At 48.1% G+C, this 17757-nt stretch overlaps 1 protein-coding gene across 1 annotated transcript in view; it reads right to left on the bottom strand.

Annotated features, from left to right (window-relative positions):
* CRTAM (cytotoxic and regulatory T cell molecule) overlaps nt 1-17757 on the bottom strand; it is a 47507-nt gene that overhangs the window by 14433 nt on the left and 15317 nt on the right. The window contains exons 3-6 of the mRNA XM_014587917.2: nt 15478-15630; nt 12489-12632; nt 9966-10127; nt 3788-3868 (exon numbers count right to left, since the gene is read on the bottom strand). Coding sequence (XP_014443403.1) covers nt 3788-3868; nt 9966-10127; nt 12489-12632; nt 15478-15630 — 540 coding nt within the window. The remainder of the gene's footprint in view (nt 1-3787; nt 3869-9965; nt 10128-12488; nt 12633-15477; nt 15631-17757) is intronic.

Below are 17757 nucleotides of genomic sequence, written 5' to 3'. Positions count from 1 at the left end.
TCCTCCGTTCTCCTCTCGGGATTTTGGGCATGCACGCACACGCGCCCGGCGTGAGTTTTAAGCCACCGGGTCCGGGACGCGAACCGCGGTCGACTACATGGGAGTCCAGAGACATAGCCATTATGCCAACTGCTGGTCCCTACTTTGCCTTCTTTTACCATATTTATTTATTTGAGAGGATTTTTGCTATAGGCCTCCAGTGCTTACCAGAGAGACAGAGAGACAAAGAGAAAAAAAGTGAGAAATCACCCCCCTCCCCCTGGGGGCCATGGCCACGCCACAATCCCTTCTCCTCCATTCTCTTCTCAGGGTTTTGGGCTTGCATGCTCCTGTGCCCGGTGTGTTTCAAGCTGCTGGGTCTGGAGCTCTAACCACGGTCGACCACATGGGAGCTCAGTGCCTTAGCCACTACACCACCTGCAGGCCCTTTGTGCTGTCTTTTTGCAGGGTAAACATTTATTGAACACTTATTCTTTGCCAGGCCTTGAGCTGAGCACTTAGTATATTTGATTTCTCACCACAGCGCTGAGAGCACAGAACTTGAGAGCAGTTACATGAATCACCTAAAGTCCTGCAGCCAGTAAGTGCAGAGCCAGGATTGAAAGTCGTGATTTTTGGGAACCATATGTCTCTCTCTGTCTGTCTGGCGAGCGCACGCGCCCTACAATGAAAATCTCTCAAAAAAAAAAAAAAGAAAGTCGTGATTTTGAACTTCAGAACCTGAAGGTGAGCCATTATTTCATATATCCTTCCAGGATCAAGCCTGGGAGGGAGAAGATCTTCAGACTGCTTCAAGATAACAACTGGAGGGGCCAGCAGGTGGCATGGTGGTTAAGGCCCTGGACTCCCACATGGCTGACTGTAGTTCGAGTCCCAGACTTAGACAGACCCAGTGGCTTGAAACTCACGCTGGGCACATGTGCATGCATGTGTGCCCCAAATCCTAGGAGGAGAATGGAGGAGAAGAGATTGCACTGTGGCCATTGCCCCTGGGGAGGGGGGGAGTCATTTCTCACTTTCCCTCTCACTGTCTCTGTCTCTCTCACAAATGCACATGCTCTATGGCAAAATCTTAAAAAATAAATCGGTGGAAAATAAAGAAACAAAACATTTAAGGGACACAAAAATGGAAGATTATCTGTTGATGATAATGTGTATGAAAGTAATATCATTGACCGGACTAATATATAGTGTATTCATGCTGGGAAAAAATAAAGGAATAAATAAAAATAACAACTGGAAGGCTGGGGGTTGTATTGCAAGCTTAATGGAGAGAAGACCTCCAGCTGACGTGCCCAGAGCAATGGTTTCCCATGTGGACGTGCAGGTCTGGCTGTTGTAAACCTCTGCTTGAGATGTGTGATGGCGATTCCCAGAAACTGTAACAATTGGTTGTTTTTCCATTTCCCTTCTCCTCTAGGGTCTCCTGTCTTTAGTTCAGCCTGCAGCGCCACCATGTGGCTCTCAAGGAGCATGACGCCTCCCATTCTCCTGCTCAAATAGGTATTATGAACAGTAATAAAACCGTAGAAAGGGGAAGCTGACCAGAATTCTGGAAGCTAGATTTCTTAAGTCTTATGTTATATTTGAGAAAGAGCAGAACGGTGACTTGTTGCGTGGTGGTGCGAGCCAATCTAAAGACAACAGGATTCTAAATATGTTTGAAAGTATCAGCTTCTGAAATCAAGCGAGATGGCTATTCCACCTTATAATATTTTCAATGTCCTACACCCTTTAAAGAAGGTATGGTTGTGATCAGGAGCTGGCATAATGGCTGCGTCACTGGACTCCCACATGAGCCACTGTGGTTTGAGTCCCAGATCTGGCAGCTTGAGACTCATGCCAGAAATGTGGGTGCATGCCCAAAATCCCGAGAGGAGAATGGAGGAGAAGGGATTGTGGCGTGGCCATCCCCCTGGGGGGGGTGATTTCTCGCTTTCTGTCTCTCTCTCCTGCGAGTGCATGCATCCTATAGCAAAAATCTCTCTCTAAAATTAAAAGTATGGCACCTCTTTCATTTATCAGTGTGTACAAACTTGAAATATTTACTTTTAAATATTATCCTGGATACAAAATCTTAAAAACATGATCCTCATACTCAGAACCGTGAACACGATAGTGACTTGAAAGCACTTATCTCACGAAGTGAGATTGTCTCAGAGACACTGCGGGAAGAGGAGAGAACATGGGGGCCTGCTTGCTGGGAGCCTGGGCTCTGGGCTGGGGGCCGGGGGGCCGGGGGCTGCCTTTGAGGCCGAGGCAGACTGTCCTCTCAGAGCCCCACAGCAGAGTCCTGCGTCCACTCTGCGCGTTCTGACCATCTATCGCCAGGGACCACGTGCGGTGAAATACAAAGCCGAATTAAAAACAGGATGATTGCCCCGAGTTAGCCATCTGGTAGGCTCCCCGTCGGCAACAGCCGGGATTGGAATCCGGGCTGCCCAAATTCTTCAGAGTTGAATTCTGACAATCCAAATGACCTGCGTTCTCGATAACGCCTAACTGCCGTGCCTGCCAAGGTGGCTTGGTTACTCCACGACAGCGCCCGCTCCTCCACGCTCCGTGGGTACCGAGTCTGTGTTTTGTGTCTGGTCTAACACAGGAAAGCGAAGATGTGTGTCTTCCTAGAAATAAATTCACCCTTGTCTTTCCCTGCAGAGGAGATTCAAATGTCATGTGTGTGTGAGTGTGGACATGCATGTGAGCATGTGTAGACATACGTATACATCTCAAGCAAAATAGCCCAGGATTGACAGGCATGGTTACCCGAAGCCCATCCCACTGAGTGGAGCCGATACAGCTCTGCTCAGGGCACTGCAAGCCGGAATGCGGGGAGGGGGCCTGTATGGTCTTATTACGAATTAAAATAGGGGACCAGCAGGTGGCATAATGGTTACATTGCTGGACTCCCACATAGTCTACCGTGATTTGAGTCCTAGACTCAGTGGCTTGAAACTCTTGCCAGGGGCGTGTGCGTGCGTGCCCAAGATCCAGAGAGGAGGATGGAGGAGAAGGGATTGTGGCGTGGCCATCCCTCCAGGGGGGATTTCTGGCTTTTTGTCTCTCTCTGTGTTTTAGGTGAGTACATGTACCCTATAGCAAAAATTTCTCTAAAACACAAAAATTAAAATAGGGGCCAGGTGGTGGTGGTGCCGTGGTAACTCAGCTAGACTCACGTGGGGAAGGTTCTGGGTTCACATCCCGGGACACCCCCACCCCCAGCTTGCTGGGCCTATGTGCATGCCCGCGATCTGGACTGCCCAAGACTGGGGTTGGGCTGCAGCGCGACAGCCCTGTGGGGGTGCCTGTCTCTGCCTCCATCTCTATCGCTCTCGTGGAAGAAAGAAATAAATAAACTTTTGTATAACATGCCCAAGGGTAGGTGTACTTGCCAGAGAGAGACAGAGAGGGAAAGTGGGGAAGCACCACCTGGGGGTGGTCATGCTGCAATCCCTTCTCCTCTAACTCTCCCTCCTGTTGGGAGTTTGGGCGTGCACATGCGCGCGCACACACACACACACACACACACACACACACCACATGGGGTGAGTTTCTTAAGCCAGTGGATCTGGGCCTCAGACTGCACAGTCAGCCACATGGGATCCAGTCGCCTTAACCGCCATGCCACTGGCTAACCCAATACACTTTAAAACATTAAAATAAAAATTATTAACACTTAGAATTCAAAATAGACCTTCCCAAAGAGGTACTGCACTTTCTTTCTTTTCTTTCTTTCTTTCTTTCTTTTTTTTTTTTTTAAAAGAAATTTGATCATTTTTTATCTTACCGGAGCCAGGGGACTGCTGAGGGTCTTGAGTGGACAGGGAGCTTTCGTCCAGGTCATCTGACGCTGGCTCTCCATCAGGAACTAGAAAAGGGGAAAAACAAAACCCTGCGACTGTGGAGAGCAGCTTCTCCCACATGGTGCTCCGAGAAGCAGGCTGCAGGACAGATCCCGGGCTGCCTGCTCGCGGAGGTGGTGTAGGTGTCAGAGAGGAGCTCGCCGCTTGGGCGGAACCTGCCCCCCGCGGACTGCCCATCTGCTCCCTGCCTGCCTGGCCATGCCTGCTGGACCTCACGTTGTGGGCTTTGGCAGGAGGACGCACAGGGTGTTTTGTCTCTGTGTCCCGCTATCACCCTGCTGATCCCTTTTGGGTCTATCCCCCATTCGCACATCCACCTGTGTTGACTCCTCCCACCTTGCTGCACGTCCACCCGTGCCTGACTCCTCCCCGGGCTGCACGTCCACCTGTGTCTGACTTCGTGCTTTCGAGCCCGCCTCGGTCTGCATCACAACCCAGCGCTGCCCCCTGCTCGCTCCCAGGCGAGCTGAACAAAGTGCCCAATCTCTCCGGCTCGCTGTTCTCTTGTCTGTGAAGGGGCGGTTGTGATGGCACACACTTCTCCGAATTTTTGCGAGAACTAGTAAATCCGTCCATATGATGTGTTTAGGTCAATACCTGGCTGTTTACTAAGCGCAATGCCCACTACATGTTATTTTATAACAGGAAAACGCTCAGGAATGTTTCCAGAGGCTCAGTGTAGTGTAGGTGTCACCACCACACAGGCCCACGCTGACAACTGTGTCTGTCCAGGAGCAAATATCGATGGGACATGTGGCAGGAGTGATGTCTTTATGAAATTTGTGAATGCTTTTGCAATGTTTAGTTCATCGAAGAGTTTGTGGTTTTGAATGTTTTGTTTTATTTTATTTTATTTTAAAGAGCTTTTTGCATTCAGGTGTGTGAGCTTGCTGGAAAGAGAGAGAGAGTGAGAAGGAAAGTGAGAAATCACCCCCAGGGGGTGGCCATGCCAGGATCCCTTCCCCTCCTAGGCTCTTGGGCACATAAGCACACATGTCCAGAGTGATTTTCAAGCCACTGGGTCCAGCATAAGTTTAAGCCACTGGGTCTGGGACTCGAACCACGGTTGACTATATGGAAGTGCAGCGACATTACGCCAACTGCTGGTCCCTCATTAGTATATTTTTTAATTTGACCAGTGAGAGAGAAACCAAGTTGCCAGGTCTGGGACCCGAACCATGGCCAGCCACTTGCTGGCCCCTTAACGTAATTTTTATGACTCTTTTCAAGCAACACAATATATTAGAAGAGACTGAATACACAAGTTATAAGACTGGGCTTTTGATTAAGCCAGATATTAAAGAGATTTTCAAATCTCTTTGAATAAATAATGCCACATCTGGGTCAGACCCATGACCTAGTGGCTAAGGGAGTGGAATCTCACACGGTCGATCACGCAGTTTAAATCCCAGCCCTGGCGGCTTGAGGAACACACTGGGCAGGAGTGCATTAGCGCCCCGGGCCCCAACAGGGTGGAGAAATGAAATGGAGAAGGAGTGACCAGGCCCATCGGGTGCTTTCTCCCCTCCTCTCTGAGAAGCACATGTGCCCTCTGGCAATAAATAGATAAAAAGATACAAAGCCATATTTATCAATGATCTTTTTGATGTCATAACAAAATATAGAGTTCTTGTTTTGTTTTTAAGATAATATGCCGTTTCTGGGCCAGTCTGTGGCACAGTGGTTAAGGCAGCTGGATGCTACCTGGCCAACTTTGTGGTTTGAGTCCCACATGGCTTGAAAAACATAGCAGGTGCATGTGCGTGTATGCCCCAAATCCCAGGAAGGGAGTTGGGGAGCAGGGATTGTGGCATGGCCATCTCCCTAGAGCATGATATTTCATTTTTTCTCTCTTTCTCTCTCTCTTTCTTTCCAGTGAGCATATTCGTCTTCTAGCAAACACTAAAAGAATAGTAGTAATAATAAAATGAATTTTAAGGCTCGTTTCTGTTAACAGATTGTGGATTGTTATTTCAAAAGTAAGTTAATAAATACATAATTTTTAAATTTTTCACTTTAATTTCCAGTAGGCAAATATTGACAGATATAACATACAAGTAAAAGACCTTGGGGTCCTCAATTATTATTATTATTAATTATTTATTCATTCATTTATTTTAATTTGACCACAGAGAAACACAGAGAAAGTGAGAGGGAATTTTTTTTAAGAGAAAGCAAATCAACAGGTCCGGGACTTGAACCATGGTTGGCCATGTGGGAATGTCCAGAGCCTTAACCACCATGCCATTATTATTATATTTTAAGAATTATTTTATTTAGCTTTATTTATTTATTTACTTATTTAATTTGACCAGAGAGGGACAGAGCGAGAGAGAGAGAGAGAGGAAGAGAGAACGTAAGAAAGCAAGCCGCCATGTCTGGACTCAAACCGTGGTCGGCCATATGGGAGTCCAGTGCCCTTATCCACCATGTCCCCTCGGTTTTTTTTTTTTTTTTTTTTTTTGGGTGTTTTTGCACGTACACTTGCCAGAAAGACAGAGAGAGACAGAGAGATAGAAAGCGAGAAATCACCCTCCGGGGGGGAATGGCCATGCCGCAATCTCTTCTCCTCTGTTCTCCTCTTGGGGTCTTGGGCACGCATGCACATGCGCCCGGTGTGAGTTTTAAGCCACCAGGTCCGGGACACGAACCGTGGTCGACCACATGGGAGTTCAGCGATATAGCCATTACGCTAACTGCTGGTCCCTCCCCTCGATTATTTTTAAAAGTGTAGAGGGATCCTGAATTCGAAAAGTTTAAGAACTGTTGCTCAATTTTTTTAAAAAATTTAATTCCCAGGTAAGTAAGAAGAAACCAAAATTTCTCATTTGGAATACTACAAAGATGAAGTAAATAATTCTGGAGAGAGTCTGAGTTATTCCTGTCCTATCCCCTCCAAGCACGGCACTGTGGGTGGAGACACGGCTCCTTCCTCAGCGCCCTCCTATCCACAGCGCTGGTAGGATCCTCACGGGCCCTGGTCCCCTCACACAGAGAGGGCAGAGGTGAAAGGGTCAGAACTCTTATTTGTGACTAGGCTTGAAAGCACCTTCAGTTGGTAAATTCTAAAAACTAATCAGATAAACATGTCTGTCATGTCCGCCATCAGTGGAGTAGATTGTCAAAGCAAAGAGGTAGCCACCGACAGCCGACAGGGCTGTCCCTCTTTGATTACTAGTTGGAGAATTGGGCAGTGGGTGCTGGATAATCAATAGTTAAGTCACAAGTAAGAGTCAAGTCTTAGGGGCCAGCAGGTGGTGTGGTGGTTAAGGGCGCTGGACTCCCACATGGCTGACCGCGCAGTTCGAGTCCCAGACCTGGCAGCTTGCTTTGTCACTTTCTCTCTCTCTCTCTCTGGTCAAATTAAAATAAATATATCATGTTAAATAAAAGAATTCTTTAAAAAAAGAAAAGTCAAGTCTTAACCTAGCACGTATTAGAAACAGAACATTTGTGACTACGACGTTGAGTCACACAGAGCTAGAGTTGTCAGGAAGAAGGACCTGCGATTTCCCTTTCTGTAGCAATGTTTATATTCACTGAGGGCTTGCACGATGGCTGAACAGCGAACGTGCATTTTTCAGCGTTGGTGCTTCTTTTACTTAGGGTTGGCGGGAGTGTTTGGAGAGACAGCCTCATCCCCACACGCCACGGTGGAGGTGGAGGCGTGGGCGGGTGATGAATCAGAAAGGGCCAGGAAGGAGTGTGTGGAGGGAAGGCCCGGGAGCAGCGGGGCTCTGGGGCTTTGAGTCTCTGATGCAGCCTCCTCAGTGAGGAAAGCACGTGGCTGTGAGCAGGGCTGTGAATAGCAGCAACGCCCGGATGGGAGCACAGCAGGCCCCCACAGCGAGGCTGTGAGCAACCTCCCCCTCTTCCTCCTTCTTCCACCCTCCCTTCTTTCTTCCCCTCTCTGTTTCTTTTTCTGGTTTTTTTTTTTTTTTTTTTTTTTTTTTTTGTGGGGGTCTTTGCCAGAAAGACAGAGAGAGATAGAGAGAGAGAAAGTGAGAAATCACCCCCCATGGGGGATGGCCATGCCGCAATCCCTTCTCCTCCATTTTCCTCTCAGGATCTTGGGCACGCACGCACATGAACCCGGTGTGAGTTTAAGCCATCGGCCCCGGGACTTGAGCCATGATCTGCTACATGGGAGTTCAGCGACAGCCGTTACACTAACTACTGGTCCCTTCACCTCTCTGTCTCTTCCTTTTCTTCATTTTCCATTCCTTTCCTTTTCTTCTTTCCTTTCCTTTTCTTTTTTCCTTTCTTTTTTTTTTTTTTAAAGAGAGATTTCTGCTATAGGGCACATGTGCATTCATCAAAGAGTGAGAAATCTCCCCCCAAAGGGGATGGCCACGCTGCAATCCATTTTCCTCTCGGGATTTTGGGCACACACATACATGCACCTGGTGTGAGTTTCAAGTCTCTGGGCCTAGGATTCAAACTGCGGTTGGTCATGCAGGAGTCCAGTGACCTAACCATTATGCCACCTACTGGTCCCTTTCTTTTCTTTTCTATTGTTTGACAGGGTCTGACCAAGCTGTGATTCTCCCAGCCCAGCTTCCTAGCTGGCTAAGATCACAGGCGTGCACCGCTGTGCCCCAGCGGCTCTAGGTTGGACCAGGAACTGAACCCTGGAACTCCCACCTGGCGCTAACACCACGTAGCCACACCCTCCTGCTTAGGCCATGGTAGCAGGGTCAATGAAGACCTTTCGCCATCAGTTATTAAAAGAACTCCTCCTTATCCCACAGCTTCCTCTTTTACTAATGTGAGTAACTCCTTGTACTTCACGGATCTCTCTCTCTCTCTTTTGTTGCTATAGGACGCCTGCTTCCACCAGAGAGACAGAGAGATGGAAATTGAGAAATCACCCCCTAGGAAGGATGGCACGTCTCAATCCCCTCTCTTCTATTCTCCTCCTGGGATTCTGGGTACGCACACATGCCCGGTGTGATTTCCAAGTCACGGGGTCTGGGACGCAAACCAGGACGTCAGCCATGCAGGGTCCAGTCACCTAACGTCCACACCACCTGCTGGCCCCCAGGGTCTCTTCTGACACTGTCACCTAACGTCCACACCACCTGCTGGCCTTGGGGTCTCTTCTGACACTGTCACCTCACGTCCACACCACCTGCTGACCCCCAGGGTCTCTTCTGACACTGTCACCTAACGTCCACACCACCTGCTGGCCCTGGGGTCTCTTCTGACATTGAGAAATATCTTTTAAAACAAAGCAGCTCAGAATTCTACTGCTTGTGGCTCACGTGACTTCTTACAGACTGCCTCTACCTTAAAGAGTTTTAGTTTTAAAATGATTTCTGGGGCTTTGGGGAAGGAATCATAGAACACAGATTCTGAAATGGAGGAGACTCCTCTTCACAGCACTGTCTGCTCTTCGAAATGGTCTATTCAGAACACTAACAGGACGAAACTAAAACTTTTGAAGCAGTCATAATTACATAAAGCTAAAGAATAATCACTTGTGGGGGCTGGCAGGTGGCGTGGTGGTTGGGGCGCTGGACTCCCACGTGGCCGACCACCATTCAGGTCCTGGACCTGGTGGCTTGGTTTCTCACTTTCCCTCTCTGTCTCTCTCTGGTGAGTGCATGTTCTTATGGCAAAAATTACAATAATAATAGTCATAAATAAACTAATTTTTCATTAGAAAAGAGTCGTCGGTCGTAATATAACTGCCTATGTGTTTTACATGAACATAAAACATACCGACAAGCTGAGATTCCTTTCCGTGAGTATTACCTCCTTTGGGGTCAAGGACAAGGGTACCGTGTGACTCCGATTACTCCCCAAAAGGACCTCAGTAAAGTGATTTGAAGCCAAGTTATGCCAGCGGGCATCATCCGAAGGGCAGTGTGACCCAGGCTGTGTACATGTGACGCTCTGCTGGGCTTTCACACCGCGGGCTGGGGCACCGGCCACACTGCCACTCGGCAGAGTCACCTCTGTCAGGGAAGGAGCCGCACCCGGGATGCTCTGCTGACAGTAGTGTCACTCTGAAGGACTTTGCCCCCTCCATTTCATTTGGTTTGATAGTGCGAGAGTAAGGGATATTAAAGGTGACTAAAGACAACCCTTAGTTCTTACCCAAATCCTCAAACCGGAAGGGTGCCACCAGCGTGCTCCCGCGCAGGCCTGGGTGCCGGACGACGCAGTCCGCTGTGGCGTGGCTGCCATGGCTGCGCACCCTGAGTGTGCTGGTGCTGTCGTATGTCTTCCCGTCGGCCTTCCACGCATGGAGCGTCACGCCTACATGTCAATTTAAAGCGAAGTTACGAGGCTATTTTTTTTTTTTGAGAGGTTTTTGCTATAGGGCATGTACACTCACCAGAAAGAGAGACAGAGAGACAGAAAGTGAGAAATCACCCCCGCCCGGGGGGGGGGTATGGCCACATTGCAATCCCTTCTCCTCCATTCTCCTTTCGGGATCTTGGGCAAGCATGCACACACGCCTGGTGTGAGTTCAAGCTACCAGGTCCGGGACTCAAACCACAGTTGACTACATGGGAGTCCAGCAACATAGCCATTACGCCAACTGCTGGTCCTGAGGCTATAGCCTTTTAATGCTACTGGATAGGTTCGTTCTACTAGAGACCGATGGTCTTGTCTTTGTGGTTAGCATCATTGATTTCCAAACTCACTGTAACCCTTCACTACTGGGGGAAAAGATCCAAGGCTTGGGGCCAGCAGGTGGTGCAGTGGTTAGGGCGCTGGACTCCACATAGCTGACCAGGGTTTGAGTCCCCAACCTGGAGGCTTGAAACTCACGCTGGGCGAGTTTGCATGCATGGCCAAAGCTCTGAGAGGAGTATGGAGAAGGGATTGCGGCGTGGCCTTCCCCCGGGGGACGGGGGTTGACGTTTCACTTTCTCTTTCTCTCTCCCTCTGTCTCTCTCTCTACCTCTCTATCTCTCTGGTGAGCGTGTGCTCTGTATAGCAAACATCTCTCTTTAAGCAAGAAAACGTCAAGACGTGGAGTGGTTACCCAAGGACAGCTTGAACGCTGTATGAAGAGCGTTCTTGTGCTGAAGGAGAACTGGTACTGGATTGGGAATTAGAAATGAATCTTAGGTCTCTTCTCTCACGACTCCGTCAGGCCCTCGGTTTTCCCAAGTGTAGGTGGCCCCTTGTGGCTCTGAGATCATATGACTGACAGATACTGAAGATAATGTCTACTGAAACGTAAGCAAGCTACAAGCCGTTCCCAAAGACAGTTAGTTAGTTATCCTACTTCAACCGAAAGTTCAAAGTTTAGGGGCTAGCAGGTGCCATGGAGGTTAAAGTGCTGAACTCCCTACACAAATGACTGCCGTTTGAACCCCAGGCCTGGCAGCTTGAAAATCATGTAGGGTGCATGTATGTGCATGCCCCAAATCTTGCGAGAATGGAGAAGGGACTGTGGCATGGCCATTCTCCCCAAGGAGAGTGATTTCTCACTTTCTCTCTCTCTCTGTCTCTCTCTGGCAGGCTCTTGCACCCTATAGCAAAACCCCAAAACCAAAAGGAAAAAATTCAAAGTTTAGATTCTTTGATATCAGAATAATTTGTTTTTAAGTTTTTAAAGAATTATTTAATTTGATTAATTATTACTATTTTTAATTTGCTACAGGGTATGTGCACTCACCAGATACAGAAAGAGAGAGGGGGAGGGCAAGTGAGAAAGCAAGCTTCCAGGTTCAGGACTTGAACCACAGTCAGCCTTGTGGAAGGTCTAGTGCCTTAACCACCACTTATCCGCTGGCCCCAGATACCATAATTTTAATATGTCACTATGGGCACGAGGTATTATTGCACTTAGTATTATGCCATATTAGGAAAAGCGTATCTTTTCCAGTTACATATATCATATATAATCTATTATATTTTCAATTTTATGTCTATAGAAAAGCTTGTGTTTAGAAGTAATAGCTGTATCATACCCCTTCTATTAGGAAATTTTGTCAGATTTTAAGATGCCATTCAAAACATTCCAATTTAATTTGTGATTTTTTTTTTTTTTGCAGATCAAACAAGACCTAATAACTTTATTTCAAAATACACCAGCATTTGCAGCATTTCAAAATCCCATTTTCAGATTAACTTTCCCATTCAAAGAAATGCACTCAATCATATTTACACAGATGCTGGTAAAGATTTTGTTCCTATAAAGCTTGAAGATATTTCTTGGGGCTAGCAGGTGGTGTGGTGGTTAAGGGTGCTGGACGCCCACATGGCCGACTATGGTTTGAGTCCCATACCTGGTGGCTTGCTTTCTCATTTTTTCCTCGCTCTCTCTCTCACTGTGTCCCTCTCTGGTCAAATTAAAATAAATACATAAAATAAAGTTCAATAAAATACATTTTTAAAAAAGGTCTCTCAAAACCTAATTTTACTTTTAAGATTATAAAAAAAACACAGCACCAGTTTTGATGTTGTTTTAAGCATGTTGTTTTCATGGTACGCAATTGGCCTTTCAAGAATGCAGGCATAATAGTGATTGGCTACAAAGATAATTTGTCAGAAAAAGAACAGAAAAATGACTGAATGGTGTGTTCGGCCACCAGAGGGCGCCAGAACATTAAAATACCCCTCGGAAACGTAAGCAGGAGAGAAAACCGTTTCTGTACTTGCCGTAGAGCTCCAGGCCGCCGCTCAGCCGCCAGGTTATCTGCGGAGGGGGTTTGCTCCTCACAGTGGAGCATGTAAGGACAACGTCTTCTTCTCCGTTTTGCCCCCTGACCACTGAAGCTTCCAGGGTGGGCTTGGAAGGCGTTGCTAGAAAATAAAAATAAAAGTTTTCTGTGTTTCAATGAGGTGCTTTCCATATCTCCAGCCAGCCAGGCCCAGGTGACTGCCTGTGTGTTTAGGGCCATGGGGACCTGAACCCAGGGCCTTGCCCACAGCTCCAGCATGACACAGCTTCGTCCCACTGACCTGCAGCGGGGCCCACCAGTCATCCTTACACGTGCTGTAGGGCTCCATCTGGGTGAGCGCTGGGTGAGGAGCAGAGGCCTCCATTTCAGTCCCACCTCCATTACCAACTAGGTATAAGCACTTGGGTGAGCCCCCGCCCCAACTTCTTGGTATACCAGTTCTCCTGTCATGGCGGGCCGGAGCCAACTCACTGGAGTTGGTTTTCTCAGCTCTAACTTTCATGAGTCTGACTCTCCTCAGGGTAAGTTACTTCTGTTTCTAATATCAAAGGTGCATTTTCTTTTCTTCTTTCTTTCACTTTTTTAAAGACTTTTGCCACAGGGAGCATGTATTTGCCAAAATAGAGAAGGAAAATAAGGAATCACCCTCCAGGGGGGGGATGGCTACACCACAATCCTTTTTTCTCCATTCTATTAAGATTTTTGGACATGCACACACACGCACCTCACGTGTTTTTCAGGCCACCAGGTCCAGGACTTGAATCCGTGGAGTTGGTCATGTGGGATCCAGGGCCTTAACCACCATGCCACCTGCTGGCCCCCAAAGGTGCATTTGCTCTTTTAAAGAACCGTTGGTTGCTTTTCTGTGTACTTCTGTCTTAGAAACACTTTTTAGCTAGGCTTCCTCTTTCCCATTCTACATGCATGGTGGTCCAGCACTACACTACACTCTTCCAAAGTTATTGTCTGCCGTCGAGACGCTGTAAAGGCACATACAGCTCCAGGCATGTGCTTGGTATGTTACACGCTGGCAATACGAGCATGAAAACAGACGTGGCCCTTCAAGGAGCTAATAATCTACTTTAGTTAAATACGGTCCCTGAAAGGGTAATTAAAAGATCATGAGTTGGGGCCAGCAGGTGGCATGGTGGCTAAGGTGCTGAACTCCCACACAGCTGACCATGGTTCTAGTCCCAGACCTGGAGCTTGCTTTCTCACTTTCCCTCTCTGTCTCTCCCTGGACAAGTTAATAATGATAATAATAATAGTAATAATAATAGTAACTACAATAAAAAAAGGTGTCCCTCGTACACTGACAGAGGCACACACTGGGCGCTGTGAGAACCAGAGGGGCACATACCAGCTAAGCCAGATGGCGTTGGCGTGGCCAGTGAGGTGGGAAGGAGACCACCCAGAACTGAGTCGTGCTGGTGCTTGAAAGCCCCAAGGAGCCCCCTTCTCAGCGGCCTCCCGCTGGCCCTGTACCACACACAGCCCCGCACTGTCATCCTCCAGCAGAAGTCTGAGAGATCATGTGGGACCTGTGGGACTATGTCCTTGTGGACAGCACAGGAAACAGCACTTGGGCTGATCAGTTCTGTGGCAACAAGGAAAGAAGAAAGGAAAGCTAGACGCAGACTGGGCACGGGCCAGCTCCACAGCACGGAGCAGGTCCCAGCCGGCTGGAGCTGTCGCCTCCTCTCCACGCCTCCCAGTCCCGCTCTGCAGGAGGACAGGAATTGCCTGGCTGAAGGCGAGCAGATCGCCCAGCACGGCTACATCTGGACATGCCACGTCAGAGCTCGCTCTCACAGTTATGGCATGCTTATCTATGTATTCCATCTGCTCTAGGGTGCGGACACTCATCCTAGAGAGAGATGGCCATGCAGCAATCCCTTCTCCTCTCTTCTCCTCATGGGAGTTTGGGTACACAGGCACACACGCCCAGTGTGGTTTTTCAAACTGCTGGGTCCAGGACTTGAACTGTAGAGTTGGCCATGTGGAATCCAGCTGCCTTCACCACCACACCACTAGGCCACCTCATGGGGTTCTTTCTGAGTTCCCTACATGTCTTGCCTTCCTATGGACCAAGTCCTTGTGAGCAGGGGTAGTGGCTAATTCATCTTGGAGTCTCAGAACCTCGCGTGAGGTCTGGCTCATGGTCTCGGCTAATCAGGAATCAATCACCTTTCCGTGTGTTCCGCACAGAAAAATTAGGTGATGCCAAAGACAATTCCATAAACTGACAGGGCTCGCCTAGAGCCTGCCACTCATAAGGCTGTCTTCTCTTTCACATCAATAAAAGATGGCGGAGGGGCTCCACAAAATGCCGTGCCACAGATTTTTTTTTTTTTTAAATTAGAATGTTAGGTTAAAAAAAAGGAACAAAGGGGGGGGGACCAGCAGTTAGTGTAATGGCTATGTCGCTGGACTCCCAGCGTGGTTCAGGTCCCGGACCTGGTGGCTTAAACTACACGTGCCCACGATTCCGAGAGGAGAATGGAGGAGAAGGGATTGCAGTGTAGCCATCTCCCCGGGGATGATTTCTCACTTTCTGTCTCTCTGGCGAGCGCATGCACCCTATAACAAAAACCTTTCCCCCAAAAAAGAAAATAAAAAGGCATATTTTGGGTCTAGCAGGTGGTGTGATGGTTAACGTCCCAGATCCCACAGTGCCAACTCCACAGTTTGAGTCCTGGACCTGGCAACTTGAAAACAAACCAAGCACGAGTGAGTGTGTGTGTGTGTGTGTGTGTGTGTGCACATGCGCCCAAAATCCTAAGAGAAGAAGAATAGAGGAGAAGGGATTACAGCATGGTCAGCCCCCTAGGGGGTGCTTTCTCGTGTCTCCCTGTCTCTCTGGTGAGTGCGTGTGCCCTATAGCAAAACTAGAAGCAAAAACAACAATGGGAGACTGAGTTCAGAACGACGTGCTCCCGTACCGGGTTCACCTGGCGGGCACTTACCCAGCACAACGACCTTCACTTCCTCTGTCGTCACGGAGTCGCTGTAGCGTAGACACCGGTACGAGCCCTCGTCCTGCAGGGTCACGTTCGGCACGCTGACGGTGAGCTGGCCGGCCGAGTGGGCAAGGAGCTGGTACTTGGAGTTTTTGAAAGCTACATGAGAGGGAAATGTGGCTGTCATAAGGGAAGGTGTCAGATGAACACGGGTTGACAATTCGGGAGAACCGCTTTCCGTTTCCACACTGTAAAGGAACACATCTCCTGTCTTTGATGGAGCGTCCCGTCCCGCATTCCGGGGCTCCAGCCGCAGGCCTCTCTCAGTTAGTTTTGGAAATGAGGTATTTTGAAGATGGGATGTGTGAAATAAACAAATCGCTTCGTGCTAGTGGGGAACCAGGCTGGTGAAGGTTCAGGTTGCAGGAAGACTTTAGATTTTTTTTTTTTTTTAAATAAAAAATCCCCCCTACGATGTGCCTCTCTGAAATCCAATTTGTCTGAGGTCATCGTGTCCCGATGAATGTGAAGAACGGGAGACAAATGGACCAGCTGGTGCTTTTTATTTTTATTTGAAAAAGTTCAGTACTATTTGAAGTTCCCCACAGATGTCCAGACAATGGCAAAAAAGCAAGCTAAGCCCTGGAAACTTCCAACCAATAGCAAGTGTTCCTCCTGATTGTGAACTTATTGACCTGGGATTGCCACCAGAGGGCAAAGTTCCCACAGCAAATCAAAGGCTCCTAAAGTGAGTGTTGTTTGTTTTTCTTTTTACTATTACAATTTTTTTTTAGAAGTTTTTGCTATAGGGCGCATGCGCTCTCCAGACAGACAGAGAGAGACAGAGAGACAGGAAGCGAGAAATCACCCCCCAGGGGGGATGGTCACGCCGCAATCCGTTCTCCATTCTCCTCTCAGATCTTGGGCACTCACGCACACTTGCCCAGCGTGAGTTTTAAGCCACCGGGTCCGGGACGCGAACCACGTGGGAGTCCAGCGACATAGCCATTACGCTAACTGCTGGTTCCCAGATTTATTATTTATTATTTTTTTATTTTTTGAGAGGTTTTTGCTATAAGGTGCACGCGCTCACCAGAAAGACAGACAAAAAGTGTAGAATCACCTCCTCCTAGGGTGGATGGCCACACCACAATCCCTTCTCCTCTATTTTCCTCTCGGGATCTTGGGCACATACGCACACGTGCCTGGCATGAGTTTAAGCCACTGGGTCTGGGACTCGAACTGCGGTCGACTACTTGGGAGTCCAGTGATGTAGCCATTACGCCATCTACTGGTTCCCCTTTCTCAGAATTTTTAACTTGATTATTGGGACCAGCAGATGACATAATGGTTATGTTGTTGGACTCCCACATGACTCATCAGTTCGAGTCCTGGGCCCGGAGGCTTGAAACTCATGCTGGATGCGTGTGTGTGTGCCCAGTCAAAATCCCAGAGGAAAATGAATAAGAGGGGACTGTGGCATGGCCATCCACCCTGGGGGAGTTTTCTGTCTCTCTGACCTGCACACATGCCCTATGGCAAAAACCTCTCTTTAAAACAAACAAACAAACAGAAAAATGAGTATCAAGAAAGCAGGTGGTGAGGTGGTTAAGGATGCCCGCATGGCCAAAAACGGTTTGAGTCCCAGACCCGGTCACTTAAAAAATCATAACAAATAAGTAGATAAATAAATAAATCTTTTAAAAAAGAGAGAGCGACGAGTATCTCTTGCAATCTAGTATAGTTGACTCAGCTCAGGATAATATATTTGATGATGTTGTACATAGCAATATTTAATATTTCAAAGCCTATTGAAATTTTCAGAGATTCCGTTTTTGTAAAAAAAATGAAATTGGCCTTTTAGAGACTTTCCCGAGTATTTGGCAGTTAGGAATATGAAATGCGGCTATAGAAAGGGCCCATCGAAGAGGAGAGCTTACTGAAGTCCTGCCCCAGGCCAGCCAGAGGGACTCGATCGCCCCACACAGCTCCTTCCCGCCTCAGGCATCCAACTCTCCTTTAATGTGTGTGTGTGTGTGTGTGTGTGTGTGTGCGCGCGCGCGGAGAGGGCTGCTTGCCCTCCTCTCCAGAGTCATATGCAGGAATTCCAAAAGTTCATAGAAAATGGAATTTTTTAAAAAGATAATTTTGGTGCAAGCAATCACGAAACCCAGGCCTAGTGTTCCCGTACCACGCATTTCCCATCGTGAACTTCTGAAGACCCCTGCGCCTACTTGACAAGTGACCTCAGGTTGCTTAGAAGGAGACGGAGCTAGCCAGCCGGGA

Source organism: Tupaia chinensis, unplaced genomic scaffold (genome assembly GCF_000334495.1).
Source record: "Tupaia chinensis unplaced genomic scaffold, TupChi_1.0 Scaffold000247_1, whole genome shotgun sequence".
NCBI classification, from domain to species: domain Eukaryota; kingdom Metazoa; phylum Chordata; class Mammalia; order Scandentia; family Tupaiidae; genus Tupaia; species Tupaia belangeri.
This window is presented reverse-complemented; position numbering and strand designations above follow the sequence as displayed.